Below are 27,935 nucleotides of genomic sequence, written 5' to 3'. Positions count from 1 at the left end.
TTATCATGCTGATGATTCGTCCACGGACGATTCGACCACTCGCTAGTACACGATGTGGTAAATAGGTAATGCAAGCCTCCGCGTCGGAAGACTTTATTACCCCCCCCCCGTCATGTTCTCCTTCAATGGCGTAAATTCTATCCACTGTACTCTCCCTCGTCACGTTATCCCCATATGCCTAATAACCTCGAAATAAAATTAAAACTTGTTGTCTTCAATTCCAATTTAATTAAATGTATATTAAAAATTAAAAAACAATTCAACAAAACAACAAATGTCATTCAAAAGTTGACATATTTGACAGTAGTAGAAATGCACAAGCGAATGTTTTTGGTCAATTAAATCAGTGTAGAATCGATGAATGGTATTTCGTCGTTGTTAACTGCACAAATCACTGTAGGAGATTATCCATTCAAATATCACTGGAAGAGAAACGTCCAACAGTCAGCCGACTAATGAATGGATAATCTCGCAACAACACGAATCAATTCTTTGGCAGTAATTTCGTCATTGGTGTAGCGTCTCCAAATGGCAAAGAATTCTCCCTGCCGGGTCCTATGCTTCAGCCGTTGCAGCCGTTGCATCCGTCCATACACCCCTGAGCGTGCTGTAACCTCACCGTCGTGCAGGGGTGTAACATTCTCTTTGAGAATGGCTAATACAGCACAAATTGAAATTTTGAGTAAAAGTCAGTATCTATCTGTGATATTTGTATTTTTGCACAATTCTTTACACTGTTTTTATTTAAATCTTGAATTTTTATATTGATGTTGATTATCAGCTTATTTGTTTGCATTACCATAGTTTGACACCCAATAGCCGATGTATTTTTCGTGCTGGTGTGTCGTTAAACATTCATTCATTCATTCATTCATTCCATCCATACAGGTAGTTAGCGGTGCAGCTTTGAAATAAGGTGTGTTGTTTTAGATGCTACTGGATCCAACTTGGTGAAACAAGCTTAAGCAGTAATGAGCCTGCATTGCTAATTACTTCACGATATCACAATAGAGTACACCCGTACACTTAATTGGTAAAGCAAACAGAAACCAAACAAGTTGAAAGGGAAGGGCTAAAGATTATCTTTACTGGGAATATTGTAGGCTACTAAAAACATCCTACGACATGTAGCGTGAAAGGCGTACATTATAGAAACAAATAATAACCGAATAAATCGAAACACCAAAGAATTAGGTCTGCAGAGCATTGTTACAAAAACATCTACCAAGCGTAATCTAATGCAATATAATTTATTTTCACCTTTGTAAATTTACGACGCAGCAAAAAAAAATACGGGGTAAAATATATCTAATAATTTATTTAGCCCCCACGTACATGTACTCATTATTTAGGCCGTGGACGAAATGTACTGGGGAAATAAAAACCCAGTGGACGAACCGTCCAGAACTGATTTTGTGTAGTGGACAAATCGTCTCGAGTTTCTCAGTGGCCGAATCGTCTGTGGACGAATTGTCCAGTGGACGAATCGACTGCATCCCAATATTGATGTGCCATTTCACATCAGAATCTATTTTTTGTCCCATCTGGAACTGTATACTGCAAATAATCTTTAAAATGTCTGAAGATTATAGACAAAAACTGTAAGTACAGCCCTGGGTCCCGGAATAATTGCTGCCGTACATCACACAAGTTCGAATCATTATTTCACTTTTTATATTATTTATAATAAACAGTGATGGGGGAAAAAGGATATTCTTATATGAAATGACCCTTATAATTCTGAATGGCTCCAAAATAGTTTAGTTTAAAAAAAGAAGAAGATATTAATTTTGTTATTGTTTAAAAAAGAGGAGAATACCAATACTGCTTAATGTCAAGTAGCCACCCAAGTGACATCTTAATGCAGGTCATTCTCAATTGTTTTAGCTGATTTGAAAGAATAGTAATGCATTCTTTTACCACACAAGTTTATTGTGCACAAAAATGTTTTTATACAATATTGTTTACAATACATAATTTTATTGTATGAGCTGTTTGTGGCTAAAATCCATATGGATTTTCATATGATCAAGTCAAATAAAATTCCATATTGTAAAGTTGTATAATAAAACGTTTTATTATACATCTCGTAAATAATTTATTAGGTTGATAATAGTAAATTTTGATTTGAGTTTCTTTTAGAACTATACTCCTGCTACAGTAGCAGTGCTAGATTAGCTGGTGTGAAAACATTATTTCATGTTTAAGAATTGTATGACATCATATTGCAACACCGTTGCTTATCAAAGTGTAAACTGTAGAATGACTAAATATTTGGTTAATACTTTGGGCCAATTATACATCTGATTTATTTATTCATGTTTCTTGTTTTCTGAGATCCTTCAGCATTAGCACTGTGGAGAAACGTAAACAGATGAGTTTGACTGACATCAATTACACACAGCTGTTCAATCACATGGTATAAATGAAGCGATTTGATTGGAACAGATATCCTGCTAATTGTCTCATGGCATGTATTCCTGTCAGTTCAATAAGCAGAAATTAAAACCACACATGAAGTTCTGTAAATTTATAACATCGTTATTTCTTCATTTGTTAGGGGACCAAATGTAATCCTCATTGTAGAGTACTTTCCTGAGGTGCACTGGGTTACAGGATCAATTAACCATGATGGACTCCGTCTCACTTCAATGCAGATTCCATCCAGTCCTGCCATTGAGAAAGTGCATATAAAAGATCCTTAGTTGCGTTTTGGTAGATCAAATGTTAAAATTATATATCGAAATACAAAATGGCAGTATCTTAAAATGTGTCGTTGTTTTAAACCATTTCTTTCCTTTTATCTTTTTATTTGAATATAGAACTTAATTTTTGCATTTGTTTTATCAGCATTAGTTTGCTACCCTTCTAGCCATTCTGGGGTACCTGTGGTGACTTTACCGTTTTGTTTGTTCATCTCTGCTTCATTCTCTTGCTTAAATATAATCTTCAGGCTTCGTATTCATAAACGTACTTAAGTCAATGTATGATACCTAAATACATACTTAAAGTACATAAATAAATATCATACTCTGACTTAAGTACGTTTATGAATACAGAGCCTGCTTTCTAGGATAGACAATTAAAAAAAAAATTGTTACATCAAGTATTTTTTACACAAAGAAAAAAGAAAAAAGAAAAAAAGAAGCAAAGATATAATCTTTAAAAACTTTTTCGCTTTAACTTTTTTCATCTTTATTGTAAAATGTTTTTTGGCAATATTTTTACTAGTCTTTTGCAGCATAGTAATATGAATTTATTAAGATGCTTATAACAAGTAGAAATGTGTGGTAAAAATACTGCAGTATACGGTAAGTGGTATCGCACCACACTAGTTGCACAAAACTATTTTTCTATCTTTATTTCATCTTACATAAATCCCATTGTTTTCTTGTCCTTTTATAATTTTAGAAGCTTTATTTTGCTGTGCAGAAGCTTGTAATTTCTTCTCATGGAAGCAGAAATGAGCAAGCAAGCTCTTACTATTTTCGTATTTTTTACTTTCGCATTTAAAACAAGGCCTATGTAACTCTAACCTGAACTAAAACTATATACTAGTTCAGACACTTAGTTTTGTGAACATAGTGCCACAGCTATTTTCGCTAGTAAGAGCACACTTTTTTTTTTATGGTGGAGTCTACTCGCACTTATTTTTCGCTCATATATGGGAAATGGTTTCATCTTTAATGAAGTAAAAATCAAAATACACCACATAATAAAGTTTACTTTCCCAATTTCAGTTAGAAGGGCAGACAGTTGAGCAGCCAAGAAATTTTAAATACAGTCAAACTTTGATTAGGTACTTGAACGTGAAGGGGATGACAAGTTTTCGAAATTCTCAAAGTTCACCTCAAAAAATATTGTAAGAAACATTGCCCCCATGCCAAACGCTGAAAATTTGCACTTCCCGTTGAAAGGCAATTTAAGATATAAATAACAGTTCAACTCAAACCTAGCTGATGGCATCTTCCGGCACATTCCTTTTGTGTTTATTTTAAATGCAAGTAAGCTACAAAAGAAAACAGCTCTCTTGAACGTTGGCTGAAAACTAATGAATGCAGAATAGCACAAAGTATATATTATTTTTTATATATATGTAGTCAAATTAGTTTAACACAAACAACTTGTTTGAGAGCACAGTGTTAACAATTGTTACCATTGTTCTTCGTTGGTAACCAGACTGTAATTATGTATTAACGTGTCCCTCTGCCAGGTACAAGCACCAACAACCAAACACACAGTCTTCGTTCTGCTTAGTCGGCAATCTATTATTCTGTAATTAACACCTGAATTCTCAACCACCAAGACCAGCCGAAACACTCTCTCTTCGCTTGGCTAACAATTCATACTTCTTTAAAATACTGCCGACAATGATAGCTTAATCAATATCTATTAAATATCTATAGTGGGACCAAAAAATTAGTTTGAGGGGTCAAATTTTCAGTTTGAGTTTTCGAAGGCCGTTATTACTAGTTTATATAGCTATTCGACCAGGACTGCTGCTTCAGTTTGAAAGATTTTTTTTCTTTTAAACATTGAAGTTTGACTGTATATCCATTTTTTTTGTTACGTTTTCCCTTCAAAATAAATTTTACACAAACCAAAAGAGAGCAAAAACCCACAACTTGTATGCAACTTAAAACATTTCTAGTTTTTTTTATTTATTTATGATGATCAAGCCTGCTTTTATACTTAAAAATACTAAATAAGACGACTCAATAGTTATGTTTCTTTGTTCAGTGTTTGTAACCATGTATGCATCAATATGTAGATTTCTTTGCATTATTGGTTCAAGTAACAATAAAATATTTTTTCAAGTAATAATTATAATACAATTACAAATCGGTTTTAACATATGCTAATAAAATAATTAAGTACTGTGAATCAACAGGGCCCATGCTATATGCAAATTCCATGACTACAAAACCGTGTTTGTTAAAATGTTTTCACCGACACCAGTTTGGTAACCTGTTTAATTCTTATTGCCAAAATCCAGTTCAAATGGTCTGAAAGGTGTTTGATATATTTATAATTTTGATATGATTTTTTTAATACACATTTTTCTTACCATTGATATTGGCATATTTTGTGTTCATTACTAGCATGTACAAATTGGGTCTACTTTTACTACACCGTTTTTATTTATATGAAACAGACAGATCGCACATTCACTTTGTTAATTGACAAGATCACGTTTTTAAAAAACTACTTTAAAGAAATGAAACTGTTGAATATATGCCAAATCTTTTTAACTTTACACATTACACCGTGTCTCCCTTTGTTTGACTGGGCAGCCAAGTTTGATCTGTAAATGGTGATCCAGTATGATCAACGAAATATGTGGCTACTGCTCGAGAAAACAGAAAGTAAAAATTGTAAATAGATGTGTGCCATTTTCTGCATGATGCATGTAAGATGTTTTACAAGGTGGTCTATACATGAATCTCTGAGTGTTATTTATTACTTATATATCTTATATATCTGGGCATGGGAAATAAATGAAAATAAATCCAATGTTTTTGAGTTGGTTGTGTTTTTTAAACAACTTCACCCTTCATTCACTGGATTGTCTGTTGTGTATGCCGGTCATTCACTGAAGGATGTGTTGTCATGTCCATAGACACACCAATGTAAGATTCCCTGTTGCCTTTGTGGTTGCATCAGGTTTTACAATGTACACTGTATTATTATTTACAACAGCATCACTAGTATCTTGAGAAAGACATCTAATAATGCACCCAAGCAGCGGTCAAGTAAATAATTGAGTGTCACCAAACATTCCAAATAATGAAATTGTTACATAGTAGACTAGTTTAGATGTCCAACTTCAGTATAATTCTGGCACCAAACATGTCAACATTTCTCTTTAATCTGTATTGCAAATGTTATATACTATAGATGATAATAAATAATTTGTGTAAATAAATATCAACAAATCGGGGGTGAGGAAAAAGCCCTTTTTTCCTGGTCTGGGACAGATTCTTGATCTCTGAAACCGAAATTTGTCGGTCCCACTTTTGTCGTTCTTGTCGGTCAGAAGAACCTTTCCAATCAGTTAATTGGACCTGCAAAGACATCTGTATCTCGTACATGATTAAACAAATTAGTAAATATATAAATAGTGGTCATTATGGCGGGTGTTTCAGACATCTGTGATTATAAAGTCTGTTCCTCACGTGGGACAGATTGACAATTTAATTTTTTCAAACCCTGCAACAAATACACAAGTTTGAAAATTACCTGTATGGTTCAGAACACCATATTGTACAAAGGACAATTATTTTTTAGAAATGTCTTGAGCTTGGAGAGCTCCCACCTTCCCACAATGTTAATAACGATTCTTTCACTCAAAACCAAGAAATAATATAAATTTAGGAAAAATGTCTTTCCTGTACCAATCATGAATCCATTTGCTTGAAGTGCAAAGTTAGACCAAAGATCATACTCCTCCATTTGTCACAAAACCTTTAAAACAACAGAATGTTAAGAAAAAATTTATATACACAATGTACAGCCAATGTTCATGTAGCTACATGCTCTACTTAATTTAGAACATACTGTTAATTAACAAATGGGCAAACATTAATTTACAATTGTATTTGGCCCTGGAATTGTAGAACATTTATAATCTTAACTTAAGATTCCACAAAAGTTTTTTTAATAACATCGTGGCACATCAAACAAACTGCATACACAGTTCCGGCTTTATCATCATCTTTGAATCTGGTACATCTCTACTAATGAAATGTCTGTCACTGCTGGTGTGGCAACCACTTTGCTGTTAAACCTTTCAGTACCACTTTCAGTCCGCTGGGAATCCTAGTAGTCTTGTATGTCCATGCATTACTGACATTGATGCAACATATTGACTGTCCTCTGTGTCACGAAATGGACTGACCAGATGATTCTGAACTCTGAAATGAACAAAGTACTGTACAGTACAGTAGAATCTCGTTGGATCAAACTCGGAAGGCTTGAATACACCCTACAAATTAATGAAAATACCTTTACTAAGTAGGTCTACTTTGCTATATAATTTATTTTAAAATGAAATGGCTTACCAATCATGTATGTATGGCATCTAATGTGCTGAAATGTTAAATGTAACATTAAAAATCTTGGAAAAACCTAATTCTAATTTTAAATATAGAAAACTGTATTTAAAGACCAAAACAAATAAAGGATTAAGGCTGGTAGGTACTGAGTTTGTACTCCAATAACAGCCCGAACAACTACCCCGACTCTTTTCTCAGTAACCCCTAACCTTGATTCTTAAATGACAGCCAAGGTACGTGTCCAGGGGAAAAAAACAGAAGCTTAACCTTAATTAGAAGTACAAAAATGTATTAATATGAATGAATTATAGAAATCAGATCTTAGTCCAATTTGATAAACCTTTATTGCTGCAGACTCTCTCCGTAACTCCTTGATAACAAGAGCAAGTGCTTCAGGGTTAACTCCCCCTTCACACAGCCTCACACAGGTCATCAGAGTCTCACCATCCAGGCCAGTGTTCAGCAATTTAGACATCTCCATCAGAACTGAAGAAAACAATGTACAGAGCTACAATGTATGTAGAATGTTGATCCATGTTAGAAGGTACCAAATTTTTTTTGTTGTTAATGTTTGTTTTGTTTAACAACACCACTAGAGCACATTGATTAATTAATCATCGGCTATTGGATGTTAAACATCTGGTAATTCTAACACAGTTATTAGAAAGAAATGTTTTATTTAACGACACTCTTTTATATGTACCATCCCACAAACAGGGTAGTACATACCATGGCCTTTGATATACCAGTTGTGGTGCACTGGCTCATAGTTATCAGAGAAAATATGCTACATTTTTCCTAATGCAGCAGGTGATATTTTATATGTACTTGAGTCTTTCTAAAACACAGGAAAGCACATACCACAGCCTTTGACCAGTTGTGGTACACTGGTTGGAATAAGAAAAAAACAAATCAGTAGAATGGATCCACCGAGGTGGTTCGATAGTGCAACACAAGCACCTCAAGCGAGCACTCAACCAATTGAAGAAAGTACAATCTCAAGTACATTGTTAATACACTATTACAGTGAAAATGGGACCCTCCACAAACCGGAATTTCCTCAAAACCTCAAGATGTTTTTCATGGTATCTTTTTATACACAATGTACTTAATATTTCTTCAAAACTACCTCTCTGAACTGAATGACCTTTAAAATGGGACATTTTACTTAGCTTCACTAGACAATGTTTGAGCATGAATATATGGAAATAGTATTGATTCTGTCTGTAGAAGACAAGAGAAAAACCTAAACAAATGCTAACCCCAAAAGATAATTTCTACAAATTATAAATTTTAATTACAAATGCCAAAAAAAAAAAAAAAATAATAATAATAATAATTGGGGACTGTGGGTTGTTTGGCACATTTTATAAAAAAAGAATTGGCACTTTAGAATCAATTTCAAATATAAAGTGAACACTATTTTCCATAAAGAACCCAAATTTGAGATAGTTATTTGGGATTATGAGAGTGAAATGAATAAACCTTACCATGTTCAAAACATCACACCTTTTTTTATTTTAATGCCAGGATAATGATATTGGTGTCAAATGAAAATGTTCTTGAACTGTGAAATCAGATGTTAATTGCATGAACCATGTACGAGAGAACAAATTGAAAGGAGTTGGAAGCATAATGCAGTTAGCAACATTGACGATATATATTAAACAAAGTGCATAGTTAAGAAACATACATATTTTATGTAGTGGCCTTAAAAATGTGCGTTACAATACTTTTTGCAAACGTTACACTCTTTCTTGTTTACTGGAGGGTGCTTCAGTTTCGGTTACTAACATGGACTATTTTTACGTCCACATTGTTGATTTTTTTTACGTTATCTGATTGCAATCTATTTTGTTTCATGTATCGTAGCTGAAAAATGTAGAATAGTATTCCCGTAAATATCGTATTCGTGTTTTTGTCGTTAGGTGAATGCAGTTTAGGACGTTGATGGTACGGGTCAGACTCGGGCCTCAACTGCCCAAGCGAGCACTAAGACCATGAGAATGAAAGTTATAGATTTGCATCCACCGCCTGCATGCCGTGAAAGATACCGCTGAAAATTTTCATTATTTACAAAAAATGTCATTATTTGCACAAAAAAGGCACTTAATGATCATCACACAAATTCAAGTTCCAAATCGTCAATAGTGGTAATGTCTACGAGGTCCTTCGCGCCAAAACTGCCATCTCCTTCATAAATTCTGAAGTGTAGTCCAGTAGAGCATTGCATCCTCAAGCAGGAAGCAGTATATTCCAAACTAGCCCGAGTACTCTGACTGTAAGAGAGCTAGACGGACATTTGGACATAAACACGCTCTCATTACAGTCAGAGACCAGCCTATGTCTTTTTTTGGCAATTCCTGACTACCAAACGGTAGGCAACGAATCCCGCTCTAATACCACAACAATCCTTTGCAATTGTTGCGACGGAGTGTCACGAAGCGTAGCTAAATGTGGGTGCTGTCGGGTTTCTTTCTGTAGTAAGTGTATTAGTGATTAATATGTGGATTTTTTTGTATCACTTAACTCGAAAATGATTGATGTAAAGGTATTTGACGTCAAACATAGGATTGTTGTGGTATTAGAGCGGGACTCGTTGCCTACCGTTTGGTAGTCAGGAATTGCCAAAAAAAGACATAGGCTGGTCTCTGACTGTAATGAGAGCGTGTTTATGTCCAAATGTCCGTCTAGCTCTCTTACAGTCAGAGTACTCGGGCTAATTCCAAACATTTACGAAAATTGCCGAACTCTTGATGTGTCGACCTCATTTGGACTTGAATGTACTATGGAAATAATAGATCAATTAAAATAATGAATAATGAAAAATGAAAAAAAGCCTCAGGCCCATTGTTTTTTTAAATTGTTCGGACACAAATCTATAACTTTCATTCTCTAATTTTGGAGTTGGCCTAAACCTAGTTCATAAAAATAAACTCGAATGTAAATGCACATTACTGTAATCAGTAATACTAATGTGCATTTACATTAGAGTTTATTTTTATGAACTAGCCTAAACCGACTCCCGCCCCGTACGAAATGAACGATTTTCCACGTGAAATATTGTGCCGTGAATTTACAAACAGAAAATAATTGTGGTTTCTGAAATCAGTAGTTAGAGTGACAGAATGCAACATTAGAACTCACTGTCCATAGTTTCCCTTGCAGGAGAAACCTTTTGTTTACTAGACAAGCCAACACTGTGTCTGGAGGCGTCCGCCATTGGTTGGTTGATTGGTCGGAAGTGGGAGTGCTCGATTGGGTCCTCGGAATTCAGTCAGAACCATTCTTAAAATCGAACAGAAGCCCTAGATTGGTTGGTGAATATATACCCACCGTTGATTTTGGAGACCCGCACAAATTGCATATAATACTAGTATAAATTTAAAAACTCAGTCGACTCGCATGACAGTTGACAGAAATCACTGACTATGGTACGAAATGACCATAAACTATGGTACGAAATGGTATGCCACTTCTTATTTTTATTGTTGACGAATAAACGTTGACGAATAAACATACCTAAAGCAAAGATTTAATTGAACATATGTATTTTGCCACTGATGACCATTTCATATGATACGAGACTGCCCCCCCCCCCCCCATCTTATATAGGCTTACGTCCTTAGCCCACTGTCAACAGATTCTCTGCTTATGCTTGCCTTATTGTTGCTGTTGGATAAACAATCGTTATAATCAACAGTCACATCAGTATTGATGTAGAATATCACTGTGTGGTCTAGTCTATGATTAAGTATAACAAAATATACACGATCTTGAAATAATTATAACTTTATTTCACATTTCATAACAAAACACAGCACTATACTCAAGCTACAGTTAAAACACTTTTAAAATCACTAGCGTTACGGTGTCAGTCATCAGCGACATGCACCAATCTGGAACAGATTTTCAACAGGCGGCCGACGCTAATTTTCCCGTCATTGTAAAATGCCCAGTTTGTTCAAAGATACTGCTAAAATAACAACATTGTTGTAGGGCTTCTTGTAATAAATATGCCATCTTCATAAATCAAGGCTTGATTTATGAAGATGTAAATATGCTGGTCCTCCTGTAATAAACTTGGTGAAGAAAACCGTGGCCTTTGTTTATTTTATAAAACCATAATCCGTTTGTTTATCTAACACACGGTCTTCGTGGGTAAATAAGGTTTTTCTGAGATCAGCTTTTCTTAGAAGATCTTAATATGTTATTCTAACACAAAGTGCTCGTTCGTAATTAATATAACGATGAACGGAAACGTTTGAAGATAAAAGTAATAAAAGTAAAATATCATCTTTTTCTTGTTATTTGTTTGTTTGTTTATTTATTTCTTAAGGTGGGCTTCAATATAGCTGCATTAGCGTAATGTTTATTTTTTAAATCAGTAATTCGACATTTTACTATCTATCAGTCAACTAAGCTGCACAATAAATGATTGAGGTACGAAATGACTAAGGTACGAAATGACCAAACAGACATGGTACGAAATAACCATGGTACGAAATGACTATGGTACGAAATGACCAAATAACTATGGTACGAAATGACCAGGGTACGAAATGACTTGAGTACGAAATGGTAAAATTAGGTACGAAATGACTATCCCACTATGGTACGAATTGACTGGTTACCAGCCCTTTGCGAAAATAATCAATGTCGCATGTTACTACCAATCACAGCCACAGCTGTTTTTACTCTGTAGATATTTGAGATACACCTCGAACATTGACACGGAACTCTCTTTTTTTTGTACCATGCAACCAATATAAATGTTCAACAACCAACATAAGGATAGTTCTCCTGAATTCGGACCGTCCAATCGAGTACCCCCTTTATTACCCTTCTTTCTCTTTTTTCCTCTGTATAACCGGAAGTGTTGCTCATTGGCCTGTCAACTAAATGCGCCAGTTCGAACTACCAGTATTTTTAACTAAGGCTACTAAGACGTGTTTAGACACATCTCGCTGTCATAATGATGTAAATGGTAAACATCAAATTATTTCAAACGTGTTTTTGTAGACTCTTTCTTTCACCAAGGGTTACATTTTTGTATCATATTATTTATTTAAAACGCTCACAACAGTAATTTGATTAAACTATTTCAATTTAACTTCATTATTTTAAGGCATGGCTTTTTATATTACAAAGTACAGTTGATGCTTTGAATATGTTTGTGATGTAAAAATTAGATTTTTAGAGCTTATATCTCCTATTTTCGGTGCACAGCATTTAAACTGAATAATAATTACGGTGGGGATGGGGAGAGGGCTTATTTACTGCAATTTCCAATCTCCAGGAGGCAGGAGTTAAAGATGTTTTTTTTTTACACAAACAAATATATTTTTGAAAAAAGTGGAACTGGAAGTGTACACACTAATAGTTACCAGCTCCCTTACTAAAACAATTAATCCCCCCACACTCCAGATACCATTCTTTTGCCCTCTAAACAGGGTTGTTTCGCCCTAATTTTTATGTTTGTGAATGATGAATAAATTTGTTTACGTGACTCTAGTTGCAAATCAGATATATAGGTTATCAATTTGTAACCCTTTATCAACCATAAACACCATTTATATGTATATGTTATGTGCAATATATGTGATTACATGCTTTTTGCCCTATGTGATCTCAGCGAAGTCGATACAGGTGACATGGTTATCATCTAGTATGTGGAATCCATGCCATTGTAATAGTTTTTTCAAGATTTCTGACTGGACAAAATGTGGGTAAAATCTAACGAAAAATAAAGGTAGGAGCAATTTATTGTAGTTGTCCACATTTTGTTTCGGACTTTACGTTTAAGTCTACAACCTTGTTGCCTGTTAGGTGACTATTACAACAAAATTGTCTGAAAAGTGACTGTCGTCAACCTTAATTTCAATCCTACTGGAACAAAATATTGTGTTCCTCATTTGACAAAAAAACACTTTCGCTTGAGTCATATTATTTTTAGGAATGCAATTAGAACGAAATTCTGAAAAAAAAGAAGCTCAAAATTGCAAAATCAAATATTTTATACACGTACAGTACATTTTTAGGAGAGGAAAGAAGTAGAAAAAATTTGTTGTTTGTTGTGAATTACAAGGCATGAAATCAATGAAGCAATCTGGAATCAGTTGCTACTCAGTGTTTCTGCCAGAAAGAATTTTTTGGGTATGGCACTATGGAATTGAATGCAACCACAGGCAATACAGGGTATAGTGGGCCTCCCCCAAGAAAGAAAATGGGTTAAAATTAGGGTTAGGATTAAGATTAATAAGAAAATCATACAGTAATGATTAAAGTAATTAATTTTGTCAAAAGGTTAAATTAAAAAAAAAAATCTGCAAAAAGTTTTTTGGGTATGGTGCCATACCCGTTTTACCCTCTGGCAGAAACCCTGCAGTACTAAAAATTCACAATGTCTTCTAATAGTCACTCCGTTTCAGAATCAGCTTTTACTTTTAGTCTTAAAGCATTAATTCAGATTAACACATTAATATCATCATTAAAGATTAAAAATATTGTTTTCCATTTTCAGGACTTTGATGTTGGGCTGTAATCAAACAATGTGGTTATATAATAAGTGAAAACATTAAATAAATAAATAAAAGGTGTCCCAGATAATATTATGGATTCGGCTGTGGCGGATTCAGTAACGATGGTGGCAAGCAGTCCGGTTCATGGAAGTCCCAACAACGGCTCGACTCAAGCCAGGTTCTGCAACCCCATGCAGAGCCTCAAGTCTGATGTTTACTTGCGACATGTTTTGTCCAGCCCATGCAGCAAAGGGTATTCGGGTACTCCCATGTTGTCGATGCAGCATTCATCGGCGAACAGTCCAGTATTCAAGACTCCCATCCGAAGTGCCCCACTGTCGAATCCGAAAACTCCAAAGTGCAGCAGGCACCATCACGTGGAGTGTGTGTACACCACGCCACATGGCATGGTTGTCAATCCGTTCGACACCAACGAAAGACTGCACTTGCCGTCATGCAGCCCCGGCTTATTCACTGTGACATCAACTCCGGGCAGCGACGATGGGGTAATTCAATTACTGCTGTGGTCTGATGCAGGAACAAATTTTGGCAATTACAAATTTTAGAAACAATTGCTGAATTTTATTTTAATTTTGGCAAAATAGTTTAATGTAATAATTGATGTTTTATTATAAAATAAAACTGGGTTTTTGCTATTTTTGAAGTTTAGTAGATAATTCTGTAAATTTGTCAAGCCTGTCAGATGTTATTAATCCTCTACTGATTCGACCAGATGTTTTTGTCTCCATAGATCTGTCTCTTGTCATATAGTTTTCCGTTTTTTCACCATGCCTCAAGGTACTGAGATGACATTTTGTGTATATCTTTATCATATAGAGTTAAATATATTAAATTTGATTTTCATGTTTATTGGGCCCCCCTTTTTTTTTTAGTAGTGACCCTTAAAGTTAGGAAATACCAAAAAATATATTGTGCCTTGTAGCTGTGGAGAAAATGTATTGCTTTAGCAGTACTTTCACAATGCTTATTTACATAGAATGATATAATATTCAGATTTTAAATGAAAATAAGAAAATGAATTGTGTGTGGATATTTTTAGCTAAGATATACAATGTATGTAATGTTATTAATTTATATATTATAAGTACTCAGAACTAAAATAAGAAGATACAGGCCATGGGATTTTAAGGGAAGAACTTTTCCATATCTGTATCTTTTTATCAAGGGTAGCTGTTGGAAAGTGTTTTTGGGTTCTTTGATAACAGGTTGTGAAAACCCATTTTGAGTACCGTACCATTAATATTAGTAAGCACTGTTTTATTATCAAGTTATTAACGAAAACATGTTCGTCAACATTAACATGGACTTGTGCATACATATATGTATATCAGTATATTTATTGATATCATAATTATTCAACAAATTCAGCACACTTTTATTCTGGTTTTTTCTTTCCTTTCAGGGTACCTTTCGGTGGAACATTGAACATATTGCAGCTTTGAACCCAGCAGACATAGATGAAATGCCTTTCTATCAGGATAATGTGCCAAAACAGTAAACTGCTATTATTAGTATTTGTGTTTTTCAAATATTTGGAATGAACAGCCTCACACTAGAATTTTGTTTTGTTTCAGTCCTTCACATCTATGATGCTCGAACGCGCTCGTCTACTTAATTTTATCACAGGAGCGTTTTTTATAGTCCACTTCACATAGGGGAACAACACACCTTCTGCTGGTTGTTTAAATAGAAGCTGCTTTAACCCTAGTTGGCCTCAGTATTTGATACATCTTTGAGTTGTTATTGTAAGTTGGGATAGTTTATGTTTCTGCTATTAAAAATTTTGTTTTGTTAATGTACGTCCTATACTCAACTTCATTCCTGTAGAATGCTAATCACTCAGCTGGAGCTTACGAGACAAGTGATTTATTACTGTACTTGCCTGATATGTTCAAACTGTAATGTCTCTTGTTTGTTATTAATAAACATCAACCCATGCAATTAAGAAAATGTCCATGGCAAAAAACATGCTGTTAAAAAAATAAAATGAATATAGTCGCAAGAAAAAAAGTGCCGTGGAGAATTAAAACTCCACGACATTGCTGTGCAGGGTTTGAAATATTGATTGAAGACCATTTTACTTCACCCGCATCCCCATCTTATCACCTGCTGGTTCAAATCTTTAGAATTTATTTGCGTTCCTTTCCTGATTTTAGTATTGATTGTTTTTTATTTGTTTACTAGCTTTGACTGCGATATAGAGGAGAGAGCACAAAGAGCTATAGAGAACTACTTTGCCAATCATCTCATTGCCCCGTCGCCATGGAGTGATGGCAAGAAGAAGTACTGCCCACCCACGACTCCGGGATCAGAGAACCGTGTGTTGTCATTTCTTGATACATGTTATAGGATTTTGATTTATTGTATATAGAAATATAAGTAAACAGACAAATACATAATTGTCTTGACATATTAACATCCCTGGACCCATATTCACAAAATATCGTAAGCCTAGTTTTACACAAATGTAAATCTACGACTGAAGAGCTATTCACGAAACAACGAAAACGTAAGTTACGTGTAAAGTTGGACGTAAATATAAGAGTGCCTCAGGTTGCAACTAACGCTGCACGTAAGTTGTGTACATATAATAAATCAAGCACGATCGCCGTTATTTACTATTATTTACGGAAACTAGCAGCATTTCCAATAAATGAAGCAGTTTGCTATGGCGAACGCCCACGGATTGAACATATTTTTGTTCATGATCGAACGGATGTTTTCGATTTGGCCAATTTCTCCTGAGTTATCTTTTCCTTTTTAAGAAATGTCCTCAAGTCCGTACCAAAACGCGGATCCCCACCAATACCAAAATGCCATGGTTCACTGTTCGCAATGTTATTGTTAGCAGACGACAAACAAAATTGCGTTTTGCGCATTTGTTATTTACCCGGTAGCCATCGTTTCTAATGTATTTTTATTAATTACTCCAGTGAGAATGTTAAATCGTAGATTTACGTCCAACTAAGTTACGTTTATATTTACGACCATCTTTGAGAATACGGCGCTTCTTGCACGTAAACGTAAATCTACGGCACACGTAAGTGCTAGTCGTAGACGTAAATTTACAAATTTTTGTGAATATGGGTCCTGGCTTCTAATGTATTATAATATTTTTTAGGGGATGACAGTTTAAAATGTAGCTACATGTTTAGGTTTAAAAAAAAAAAAAATCTGATCAGTAATGGAGAAAATAGCTGTTTGGAAAATGTAAATTAAATGATAATCATAGTCAGTTGTGTCACTGCAAAAGATGTATATTCTAATTCAGTGTGCATGTAGTATGCGGCTGGTGAAACTTCATTTAAGTACAAAAACCAGCAAATGGTCAAATGCAGGATAGTTATTCAGCTGTGGGTTAGAATGATATGATTTTGAAAGACGACATGTTAGCCCAATAAATTACTCTTTTAAAATATTTTATTATTGCTATTAACGACCGTTTTATTTTTGCAGGTTATAAACGTCCAGAAAACATGTGTCCCGAGGACCTTCAAGGCTCCATACAGAAAGAGCTGGTCAAGAAAAGACTTACTCAAGATGGTAATTCAGTGTATGAACAGATGCTTAAGCCTACCACACAAGAAAAATTACTTGATATTGTTTGCTTAGCTTATAGCCAGGGCTTCTCACATTTTTATAAATTCCACTAGCCATGGGATCAGTGATTTTAAAAATGTACTAGCCACAATTAAAAATTCACTACAGGTCTCGAACTTAACGGGGGCAATAATGGCAATTGCTGTCGTTGACATATAAACTGCCGTTGGTTGGGGGCGTCACTGATGGCAATTTTGTGCCACTGGATAAAAATTACTGCCGTTGGTAAAACTCCTCACCGACGACAAAATGTATGAACATTATCTGCCAGTATGTAACACGAACGTTCAGATCCTGGTTGGAGTTGATGAGTGTTTAGTTAGTACCACTTGATGGAACTAGTCATGCGCGTACCCTGTGTTGTTGTATAATATACGTTCTCACTGCATTTTGCCTCCTTGCTTTCGTGTTATGCCTACCCTTTTTTATGTTTGACGGCCCCATTTTTTTTCTTTTCTACGCCCCTCTTTATTTTTTGGCACCCTGTTATAATTTACGACACCCAGCTCCGCTATTTCAAAATGCACACTTTGTTTCACACTGTAAAACATCAATCAGTCTGCACACTGGACTTCAAAGGAAACAGTAGTGTTGTGTACGAAAGCCCAACTGATGAAAAACTTCAGTAGCTTATGACAGTGATCGTAACGTAATTTAACACTATTTTTAACAGCCTCTGTTGTATCCCATACCAGTATCCATTTGTATGTTTGATACACACAATAAAAGTTATGTTTTATTTTAGCAATAAAATGTTTTTATTTTTATCGTTTTGGCAATCTCTGACTGAAAAACCACTTATTTGGCACCAAATTTGTCACGTGATCAGAACGGTCATTCTGTCTTGTGTCCACTAACTCGTGTCTGATATTTTATCCTCAGTTGCAGATTTAATTAGTCAAAACTGATGATTTTTACTTCGTCATTTGTTTATTCAGCAATTCTTAATAAAATATAGAAACGTTTAATTTTGGGGAGGGGTGGGGTGGTGGGTGGTGTGATATCACCGCTTATAAAATATTATCGCCAGCTGATAAAAAGTAGTTTTGTTTTTGTAAAGGCTGTGTATATATTATTTGGCACTCAAGATAAATGCTTTTAATGATAAACACTACCACTTACGTTGTTTTTATAAGCGTTCATATCCCCCAAAATGAAAAGTTTACAATATTTTATAAAGAACTGCTGAGTAAACAGAATGACAGAAAGTAAAAATCATCAGTTACAACTGCAACTGAGGACAAAATATCTGACGATAGTTAATGGAAACAAAAGACAGAATGACTGTTCTGATCACGTGACAAATTTGGCACCAAATAAGTGAGGGTTTTTTCAATTGGAGATTGCCGAATCCGTAAAAAATAAAATGTTTTCAATGCTCACATAAAATATAACTTTTGTTGTGTCTGTCAAACATACAAATGGATACAGATAATGGACAAAATAGAGGCTGTTGTCCAGTGTGCAGACTGATTGTTGTTTTTTGTGTGGGAAAAAAAGTGTGCATTTGGAAATAGCGGAGATAGTTGCTGGAAAATAAAGAGGGGTGCTCAAAATAAAGGAGGGCGGCAAAATGGAATAGTGGGGCAGGGCGCTTAAATGGAGCAGCGAGAACACTGGTAGTTATTTACTAGCCCACCATTGATTATAAGTAGCTTTGGGAATGGGGCTACCATTATCTAGAAGCCCTGTTACAGCTCTCATGTGTGGGTGATTTTACAGAGTTTAGGGAATTTACCAAAATTGGCCAAGGAAAATCATCCATTCTGTGTGTGAGTGGGTAGGTGGAATGAATGAATGTTTAACCACACCCAGGCAGAAAATATACATAGGTTATTGGTTGTCCAAAAATGGTAAATAAAATTAAATAATTTTAATGATTGAAGAGTGCACTTAAGCTAAATGTTATTTTAAATTTTATTCTGCATGTGATGGATTGCAGGCATAAAATAATTAGAAACATGCATTAATTTATTTTTTTAAAACGGTAGTGTGCTTGTTTCTCGTGATCATTGAGAAGACTGATTGTTTGATGTAATGATACACTTAAAGAAACACCCTGTTATGTCCTCTTTGTTTTCTGTTTATTTTTAGTTTCTTGTCAAACCACGCTGACCCTTCCCATGAACTTTGACTTGCAAAGTATTCTAGGTAAGTTTTGTTTGGTGTAGCAATTTGTTTTAATGGTCTATATTTATTAGTTCCCTTACCGGTCCAATCGGAGGGCACTGTATGTTTCATGTCTGTCTGTCTGTCACAAATACAGTTTTTCAGATATTGAGCTGAAATTTTATGTTTAGCTTTATCGTGTACCATTACAGATCAAGTTCGACTCTTATGACGATTTATCCATTTTTGACTGTTATGACACTTGAACTTAGGAGATACAAAAATTTAGTTCCGAACTTCTATAAAAAAAAATTCAGTGCCTGAAGATTATTAAGATCGAATTTTATGTATATATTTATCATGTACTGTTACAGATCAAGTTTAACTTTCATGGCGATTTACACATTTTTCACATAGTTATGACCCTTGAACTTCGGAGATACAGAAATTTGTCGGGCACAGTAAAGAACATATATTGTTTTAGCAATACTCACAGAATGCTTGTTTTCAATATATTATGGTTTTTTTGCAAATAAATAAATGTGACACTTACATTTCTACTTTTTCCAATGTCTATTCCATTCTTTTATGCAATTTGATTTTTTTTTCTAACACTAGCATATGTCACCATACAATGTACAGTGTTTTAGCATCTGTACATTGTATGGTGACATATCCTAAAACACTAAAATATTCAAAGCCAGATGTTTGATTTTTTTTTTAAAGTATATACTTTAGCCCTTTTGCTATATAAAGATATCCACTCAGTTACATGCTTTTTTTTTTTTTTGTTACAGTTGAATTTATTAAGACTATTTTTGTTCTTGCAAAGTTTAGTTCTAACTATGTTAAATTGACATTAAAAGTTTATTTTTAACTGAATGTTACAACACATTTAAATTGCAGGGGAATTTATGACCTTCGATAAGCAAGAAGAATCGATAAGCCAAGCTGATCTAAGTTCGTCGTCACTTCGACGCAAGTTGTTTTTCCAAGGAGATACAAGCTCAATTGTTAGTCCTGTCAAGTATGTAATTCTTATGATACTATTAATTTAGTCACCAGTACTGTAATAAGACTTGGTATGGATATTAAAGAGACCCATCTTAAGTTTTTATTGTCACTTTATTAGAATTACAATATTTAGTGACAGCACATTAACTCCATATGCCTTGAACATGGTGTGTTTGTGATATTAAAAGAAATGGCATTTCAAAGGTGAAGAATTTAATAAATGTTTTTAAAAAATTAAAAAGTCAATGAATTGTAAATATTAATGAATTATTGTAAAATTTTAATGAATTGTTGTAAATATTAATGAATTGGTGTAAATATTTACCTTTTTAGCCATATGAACATGTACTATAAAAGCCACTGGACAGTAAGAAAACTCCTTTGTTTTGTTTTTGCAGGGTGTGTCAGACGCAGTCACCTTTCTGTGTGACGTCACCACAAGTATCTCCTGCTGGATCACGTCAGGCCACACCGGAGTGGGAAGGCCAAACTCCATACAAAACACCTAACTCGGTTCGTTCCCTTTCAGTAATTTTTAAGAATTTAAGTATGATATGAGAACAGAGAAATTAATTGACAAAAAGATGGCAGCTTCCACTGCAGTTGTATTTATGGAATTCATCTTTGTACACAATGTTTAGCACAATGTTTGTATGGTAGTCGACGGAGTTGTGAAGTGCGGCATCGGGCAAGTACAACGAAGGCAGTTGGCAGTACAAATCAAAAGAGAAGAGATCGGAATAATCAGAAACTGTTAAAAATGGCCTTGTATATAATATTATAGATACCAGACAGCAATAGAATTGTGAATATTAATTCAGTTTTTTTAAATTTTATTTTAAATTAGGATGAGTTTTGGCTGAGGTGAATGTCATGTTAGCATAATAGCCTAATTGTGTATCTAGATCTATTAAAGATGCAGACACTAGTTTCAGCCCATGAAAGTTAACACCAAGTTTAGTTAATCTACAAACCTGCAACACATTTGAATAAGGTTATAACAGAGAGAAGCTAAAGTCTGTATGTTTTAATGGGGAAATATTGTCCAAAAATAGACCAGAGCTTGTCTCGATAACCATCAATCCACAGACGAACGTGCATTTTTAGAATTATGAAAAATGCATTTTGAGGTATCACAAAAACCTGAATGACCAGAACCACTGCTAAATAAAATGTGAGAACTGCTAATTTAAATGATCCAAAATGGCTTTAATAGTGAAAAATACATTGTAGTGTTTAAAAACTAGGGTCAGTCACTTTAAATCTAAAAATGGTATTTAAATTTTTGTATGATCTGTGTGATTCTGCAGTTCATTGTCACCCAGTATATTACCAAGGGTGCAAAGATGAAAAATGTTCTGGTCTGTCAGTCTAGAGCACATTATTATTGTTAAAATAAACACTTTACTTGAAATACCATCCATTGAAATAGCAATTTAGTAATATGATATAGAGAAAGATCTAAATTAAAAATAAAGCTAGATAATGCTGACAGTCAGAAAAGAAAAGTTCTCTTTTTTTTTAACTGTCAGACTTTTTCCTGGCAAACAGGCTAGTACTTCCTGTATTTCTTAAATGTACTTTGCCCTCTTATATTACTGACTAAAACTTTGTTTCTAGCTTAAAATAATAGATCTTTTCTTTGTTTCTAATTTTTATTTCTGTAGGGTCATTTTTCATCCAGTCCGATTCGTGATTCCAAAGAACAGACAAAATATTTTCATCGTTCTTCCGAGACAGATCTTCTAGCTTCACCAGAGTTATCACCGATTAGTAAAAAACACACAGAAAGTATGTCGTTCTTCCTCTTTTCTCTGGTAGAACAATTGTTAATTCAAGTACTAGTTTATAGTTTGCTACAAAGGCTTAAACCATGTTTTCATATGTAAATTTTTTCTATAAATCAGTTTATTACCTTGTGATCCTTGTACGTAAATTTGTAATTGCTTTTTGGCCAGTTTTTGATAGATACCAGAGGTGCAGAATGCCACAAGAAATGATGTCATATGGAAGAAAGTCTGAATTGACTGATGTTCTTACTGTGTCCTTTCAAATTTCTTTCTGTCATTACGTCGTCACGGATGTGCATACAAGCACAGCTATGGAGATGATCAACATGGACACAGATTTGTGGCTTCATGCAAATACGTTCACGGAAAATGTAGCTTAATTATGTTTTTTCAGCTAGTAGCATGCTCAGTTTTAATTACCATTTTTACATAGAAAACAGGGTTCTTACGTGTCCTGGAAATCCTGGAATGTCCTTGAATTTTGTGATTTTAAAATCCAGGCCTGGGAAAAAGCATTAAATTTCATTATGTCCTGGAAATTTAGGCCAAATATTTGATGGTTTATGTTTTTTTTCGCATCTTTGCTTTTGTTGTCGTCATAACTTGGCTAAATTCAGACAGTTTGGTATAAAAACATTCATTCATTGAACATTTCGTGCCCTGGAAATTTTTTAAAGTGTCCTGGAAAAGTCCTGGAAATGTCCTTGAATTTTGTGTTTTTTCAGGTGTAAGAACCCTGGAAATCGATTTATGTGCATGATTTCTGATATATAACATACTGACAAACTTACCATTCAGGGGCCTAATTCACAACGGTCTGTTACACTCTGTTGGACAACAAAGCATCCTCTTTGCAAGTATTTTAGCATTCGCACTGCGAGATCGCAAAGTTGCGAGAATTTAGTGAATTAGGCTCCAAGCTAGTTTTAACAAGCAGTGTTTTTGATTTTTTAATAGTCTGTAACTTTTATTTATTTGTCATTGGAGGAATGCAAGCTTTATTGTGTTAATTGTTAACTGCATTGATTTCACTTGTTAATTTTTATTGCAGGTAAAATATCAAATTCTTCCAGAAAAGGCGATCCAATAATAAAATTCAGCTTGAGTCCTGTTGGTCAGAATCTGTTTTCCAGTCAGCCAGTGGATGACATGCATTTGTTACCTAGTCCTAAGATGTCGCCAATTCAGCACAGCGGGCATATCGAAGACTTGGGATCTTCATTTCTACAAGGTCCTAGATCAGTGAAACTTGGGTCATAGTTGAGAATGTGAATCTTGTGCATGTTTTTGAAACAAAAAATCAGTTAACTAGTTAATTAAAACACAGGTTATTAAATTTCTAAAACAATACAGAAATTTGGTTTCTAATACAGTCAAATCCACTTTATTGCATATCGGTTTATAGCATAAGTCAGTTATTTGCATTTTATTTGGCTGCACAGAACCTTTTAGCATTAAACCAATACAAATTATATTGCATATTTGAATAGCTTTATAAAGACAAATATCGGTTAATTGCATATGAAAACCAAACAAATCTAGAAAATGTCTTCATAAAATGTTCCACCAAACTTTAATATTTTACCAGAAACAATTGTAATTGCACAGAGAACAAAGCAGAATGTTCTATGTTGGTTAAAAACTAATATTAAAAGAAGAAAAAAGTAAAAGCGGTTACTAAAACAGGCAATGTACAGTTGACAAATTACGGAAAATTGTTGGGTTCTGTAGGGGACATACTCTCAGAATGCTTGTTTAGAAAATGTCAAGAGTGTAGATTATCCAATAGAATTTGTTTTCATTAATGTATTTTGGAAAAACTGATGTTTGTTCCTTCATACATCACTGTTAACACTAAAATATGTGGGGGGTCTTTTTCTTTCAGATAACAACCAAGATTACTCTGCAGATAAATCGACCCCTGTGGCTTTCAACGATCGTGAATATCCAAGTCCAACACTGTCGCCTCAACCGTTTGTGTTGATGGAGGCGCTGTTGAACCATTCTTCCATCTCGGCCGTTGATGCAGAGAAACCCATGAAACTCGACTTATACCACGACTTGATGTACCGTTCCAGCGACGAGACATTCAGTGGCAGGGATTCCATCACAGACATGGAGATAAACGACCACACAGCGCACCATCCCAGCTCCACCACGCAGGACACGGGATACCAGACAGGAAGCCTGCAGCTGACCAGCGGCGAAATGGGGCTGCACAGTAACCTGACCAACCAGTTCGGTTCTCTGCCCTTTAAGAGTGAGAGCAGTTTGAATTCCACGGAGAGTGCCTCATCGGCATCCAAGTGTATTCCGAGGGTGTGTCTGCATTTCACGGATGAGATGGAGTCGGGAGGGGAGAACGACAAATGTCCACAGAGCAACGTCAGTGCTGACTCTGGGATGTCGGAAGACAATGTGTTGGAGAGAGCTCGGCGTGTATTGGCTCAGGCAAACGCACTTTGTCCCTCGTCTTCGACAGGAGAGTTCAATATTAACCAGTCAAACGTGTCGTCTCTCGAGCCCATTGGGTCCTCCACACCCACTAAGAACATCATGCTCCAGTTGGAGGAACAAGTGGACGCTGTTGATAAAAAACGCAAAACGCTCTGTGATCGTGGGGCACAGTTAGCAAGTGAGTATTGTACCACTGTCGGTGGCGCAATATTTTTTGGAAATCTGATTTTGGAACCATCATACTGTCTTTGTAAAAAAACAAACAAAAAAAACATTAGAGATGCATATTTGTTACTGTGTCTTAAAATTGTTTTTTTGGTAGTGAGTGGGGGTCACCGAGGGGATCTAATAATAACATCCAACTGATCCTTTGACATGCGTTGGTGGTGTAGCATTTGGTAAAGCCATCGGACTATAGGCTGGGTTCGCATCCTGGTACCAGCTCCCACTCGGTAAAGATTTAGTGGGTAAGATGTAAGGCTAAACTGATTTCTCACTAAATCAATAAACTGTTGTCCTGGACAAACAGCCCAGATAGCTAAAGTGTATGCCCAGAATTTACTCCCGGCTGTTAACTCATAATATATAGTTGTGAAACTTAATTTTTGTTGACTGCTGTTGTAAGTGAAACAGAGAGCAAGCTACTTTAATTCCATCAGTTCGATTTGGCCTCTTTTAAGTTGTGAGTTAAATTATGGGCCCAGGTATAGATGTATATATGTGCAATGAAATTTCTTAATCAAACGAATGAATGAATGTTTTAATAACACCCCAGCACAAAAATACATATAGACTATTAGGTGTCACAAAAGTCAACTGATCCCACTAAATAAAGTTGTCATGTCTTTGCAGGTGATGTGGCTCTGGAGATATTAAAACGTGCAGGAAGTGACCTAGCAAAGTACGGCAGTCTTCAAAGTGACCAGCAGACTGGATCGTAACACTGTTATGTGTTAAATATTTTGTCTGCATAAAGGAACTAGGGCCAATTTCAGAAAGCATCATAAACATAAATCTATGACTAAACGACAGTTCGTATTACTACTAACAGTACAACTAATATACATATTTCATTTTCCTTTGTCCTTACAATGCTCCATCTTCGTTAATTTCTCGCTCCAGCCAGTGCACCACAACTGATACATAAATGGCCGTGGTATGTGCTATCCTGTGTATGGGATGGTGCATATAAAAGATCTCTTGAGGTTAATCGAAAAAAGTAGCCCATGAAGTGGCAACAGCGGGGGTCTCTCTCTCTCTCTCTCTCTCTCTCTCTCTCTCTCTCTCTCTCTCTCTCTCTCTCTCTATATATATATATATATATATATATATATATATATATATATATATTATATATATATATATATATATATATATATATATATATATATATATATATATTATATATATATATATATATATATATATATATATATATATATATATATATATTATATATATATATATATATGGTAGAGTCAACTCAAACAAGAGCCTTATGTGTTGGAAAAATACATACCCAGACGACCAACACATACTGACACTTTAACAAATGAAAAACGCGTAATTTTAGAGTTAATAAAAAAACATGATTATTCCTGCTAACTGGGGGCAGCCATTTTGTTTCGTTTTTGTGACGTCCGGTGGTATAGCTTGGGGCGAAGTGACGTCAACAAACAGTGTAAACAAACACTCTAATTTACGACAAGGCGCTTCGCTTTCATCAACCTGACTTGTAAAACCACATAAATGACTTGATAGTATAATAAACTATTTAACTAAATATATTTCAATTTGCATCAATATAACGAAATGGAGTTATAGTATTTTTCTTTTTTAAAAAATCCAAAGAAAAAAATGCATATTATTGGGCCTATTGGTAGGGTACGTTCGAGCAAAAATGACCACTCACAATACCCAAGTGATACTTTTCTTTTCTTTGGGATGACCTAATTGGTCAGTTTTGTAATTTTAGATGGGAAAGTCTACTTAATCAAAGGTTTTACAGAATTACTTACAGTAATAAAGCAGGAAGGCTGATAAGTCCATTACGATTTGATCTTAATAAAAGAGGCACGTCTTTTTAGTGTGTCTAGACGCAGTGTCTGGGGACCGTCTAAATATACACCTGCCAATCAGGAACCACAGGTACAGGCCACGGAAAGAAAAGACCAGTTAACCAAGAAAACACTCGGATTATTATTTCAGTACACGGGTTAATTTATGTACATAATATAGTTATTTCAACACTTTGACTGGTGGTTTATTTTGTATTGAAAAATAATATATAATTGTTGCTGGCTTACTGGGATGGCTATTATTACAGAACATTCCGATGCATCTGCAAAAATCAGGTACGTTTTGTTTCTTCAGTTCGAAGACTAATTCCTGACGTGACACGTTAGGTATTACGTAACCACCAGCTCACTGGGATGGTACAAAATGGCTGCACCCGTTATATATAATAGCCGTCACATTTAACCATTTTATTAATTAACTATACGATTATACTTGTTGATATTAAGCAATAATGTGCATTATATATCGTTGAATATGCATACCAGGCCAAATGCTGAATTGTCCTCTCCTTTAACCATATGCCCAATACCATATAATCGTAAATACAATGTGAGTGCGTCGTTAAATAAACCATTTCCTTCCTTCCATCTTCGTTAATGAGGTAATTTTCTATGTGAAATACAATGAAACCGGTCTAAACCGGATCACGACGGCAACATAATATTTATCAGATTTAGACATTGGAGACCTTAAAACTTGGCTGGTTTGTTCAGGATCAGGTTTAGACAGGTTTAACTTTAGTTGCCTGGCACATATAAACGTATGACGAGTATAACTACTAGTTTTAAACATATACAACGTTTTGTGAAATAGTCTCCTGAACTGTAGGAACGTTTTTGTGAAATAGTCTCCTGAACTGTAGGAACGTATATGACATTTGACAGTAATTTTTCAGTCTGTTGGCCATTCTTATTAGTACATAATCTGGCAATCTTAAACACAAGCCAATTTTTAAACTCATCAAAAGTACTTCACCAATATGTATGCAGAATTCTTGAATTGGGATGTGAAGTTTCTAAATTTATCAATTGATTGTAGGGATTCACTATTGTGTAGGTATCGAGGCTTGCGGATGCTCATATTATCATTTTAAAGATTATTATAACTGAATGCATATTCGATAGCCTGAAGCACACTCCCAGTAAGACTAATTATAGAGCTCCAGTAGCTGTGTTTGGTTGAGTAACTAATGTGAAAATGTCAGCCACTGTCCAGGTGTGTACATTTTATGTTCATTAATATTTCATAATATACAGTATTTTTTTCATCAGTGGTTATTATAAATTCAA

The 27,935-nt window shown here is 34.9% G+C and overlaps 2 protein-coding genes across 2 annotated transcripts; one reads left to right on the top strand and one right to left on the bottom strand.

Moving 5' to 3' along the window:
* Positions 1 to 6,478: 6,478 nt before the first annotated feature.
* LOC121382154 (mitotic-spindle organizing protein 1-like) lies at positions 6,479 to 10,355 on the bottom strand. Its single transcript, XM_041511666.1, has 3 exons — positions 10,203 to 10,355; positions 7,396 to 7,541; positions 6,479 to 6,914 (listed from the first exon to the last, which is right to left on the bottom strand). The coding sequence occupies exons 1-3, from the start codon at positions 10,276 to 10,278 to the stop codon at positions 6,882 to 6,884; spliced, it is 255 nt and encodes an 84-aa protein (XP_041367600.1). The 5' UTR covers positions 10,279 to 10,355; the 3' UTR covers positions 6,479 to 6,881.
* A 1,571-nt stretch (positions 10,356 to 11,926) lies between these two features.
* On the top strand, positions 11,927 to 25,797 carry LOC121382153. The gene is made up of 12 exons (XM_041511665.1): positions 11,927 to 12,042; positions 13,579 to 14,082; positions 15,000 to 15,091; positions 15,782 to 15,915; positions 17,054 to 17,140; positions 19,292 to 19,348; positions 20,213 to 20,333; positions 20,719 to 20,833; positions 21,988 to 22,111; positions 23,162 to 23,341; positions 23,996 to 24,745; positions 25,420 to 25,797. Exons 2-12 carry the CDS (start codon positions 13,669 to 13,671, stop codon positions 25,506 to 25,508), a joined length of 2,163 nt encoding a protein of 720 aa, XP_041367599.1. The 5' UTR covers positions 11,927 to 12,042; positions 13,579 to 13,668; the 3' UTR covers positions 25,509 to 25,797.
* Positions 25,798 to 27,935: the final 2,138 nt, after the last annotated feature.

This window comes from Gigantopelta aegis, chromosome 9, assembly GCF_016097555.1.
Source record: "Gigantopelta aegis isolate Gae_Host chromosome 9, Gae_host_genome, whole genome shotgun sequence".
In the NCBI taxonomy this organism is placed as follows: Eukaryota; Metazoa; Mollusca; class Gastropoda; order Neomphalida; family Peltospiridae; genus Gigantopelta; species Gigantopelta aegis.
The sequence above is the reverse complement of the archived record's forward strand: the minus strand, read 5'-3'. Positions and strand labels throughout refer to the sequence as shown.

Coding starts and splice junctions, on each gene's coding strand:
- LOC121382154 (XM_041511666.1), bottom strand. CDS start 10,278: ATGGCGGACGCCTCCAGACACAGTGTTGGCTTGTCTAGTAAACAAAAG. Junction 7,542..10,202: donor TGCAAGGGAAACTATGGACA/GTGAGTTCTAAT, acceptor TGTTTTCTTCAG/TTCTGATGGAGATGTCTAAA. Junction 6,915..7,395: donor GAGAGTCTGCAGCAATAAAG/GTTTATCAAATT, acceptor TGTTCATTTCAG/AGTTCAGAATCATCTGGTCA.
- LOC121382153 (XM_041511665.1), top strand. CDS start 13,669: ATGGATTCGGCTGTGGCGGATTCAGTAACGATGGTGGCAAGCAGTCCG. Junction 17,141..19,291: donor GAAAAGACTTACTCAAGATG/GTAATTCAGTGT, acceptor GTTTATTTTTAG/TTTCTTGTCAAACCACGCTG. Junction 24,746..25,419: donor TCGTGGGGCACAGTTAGCAA/GTGAGTATTGTA, acceptor ATGTCTTTGCAG/GTGATGTGGCTCTGGAGATA.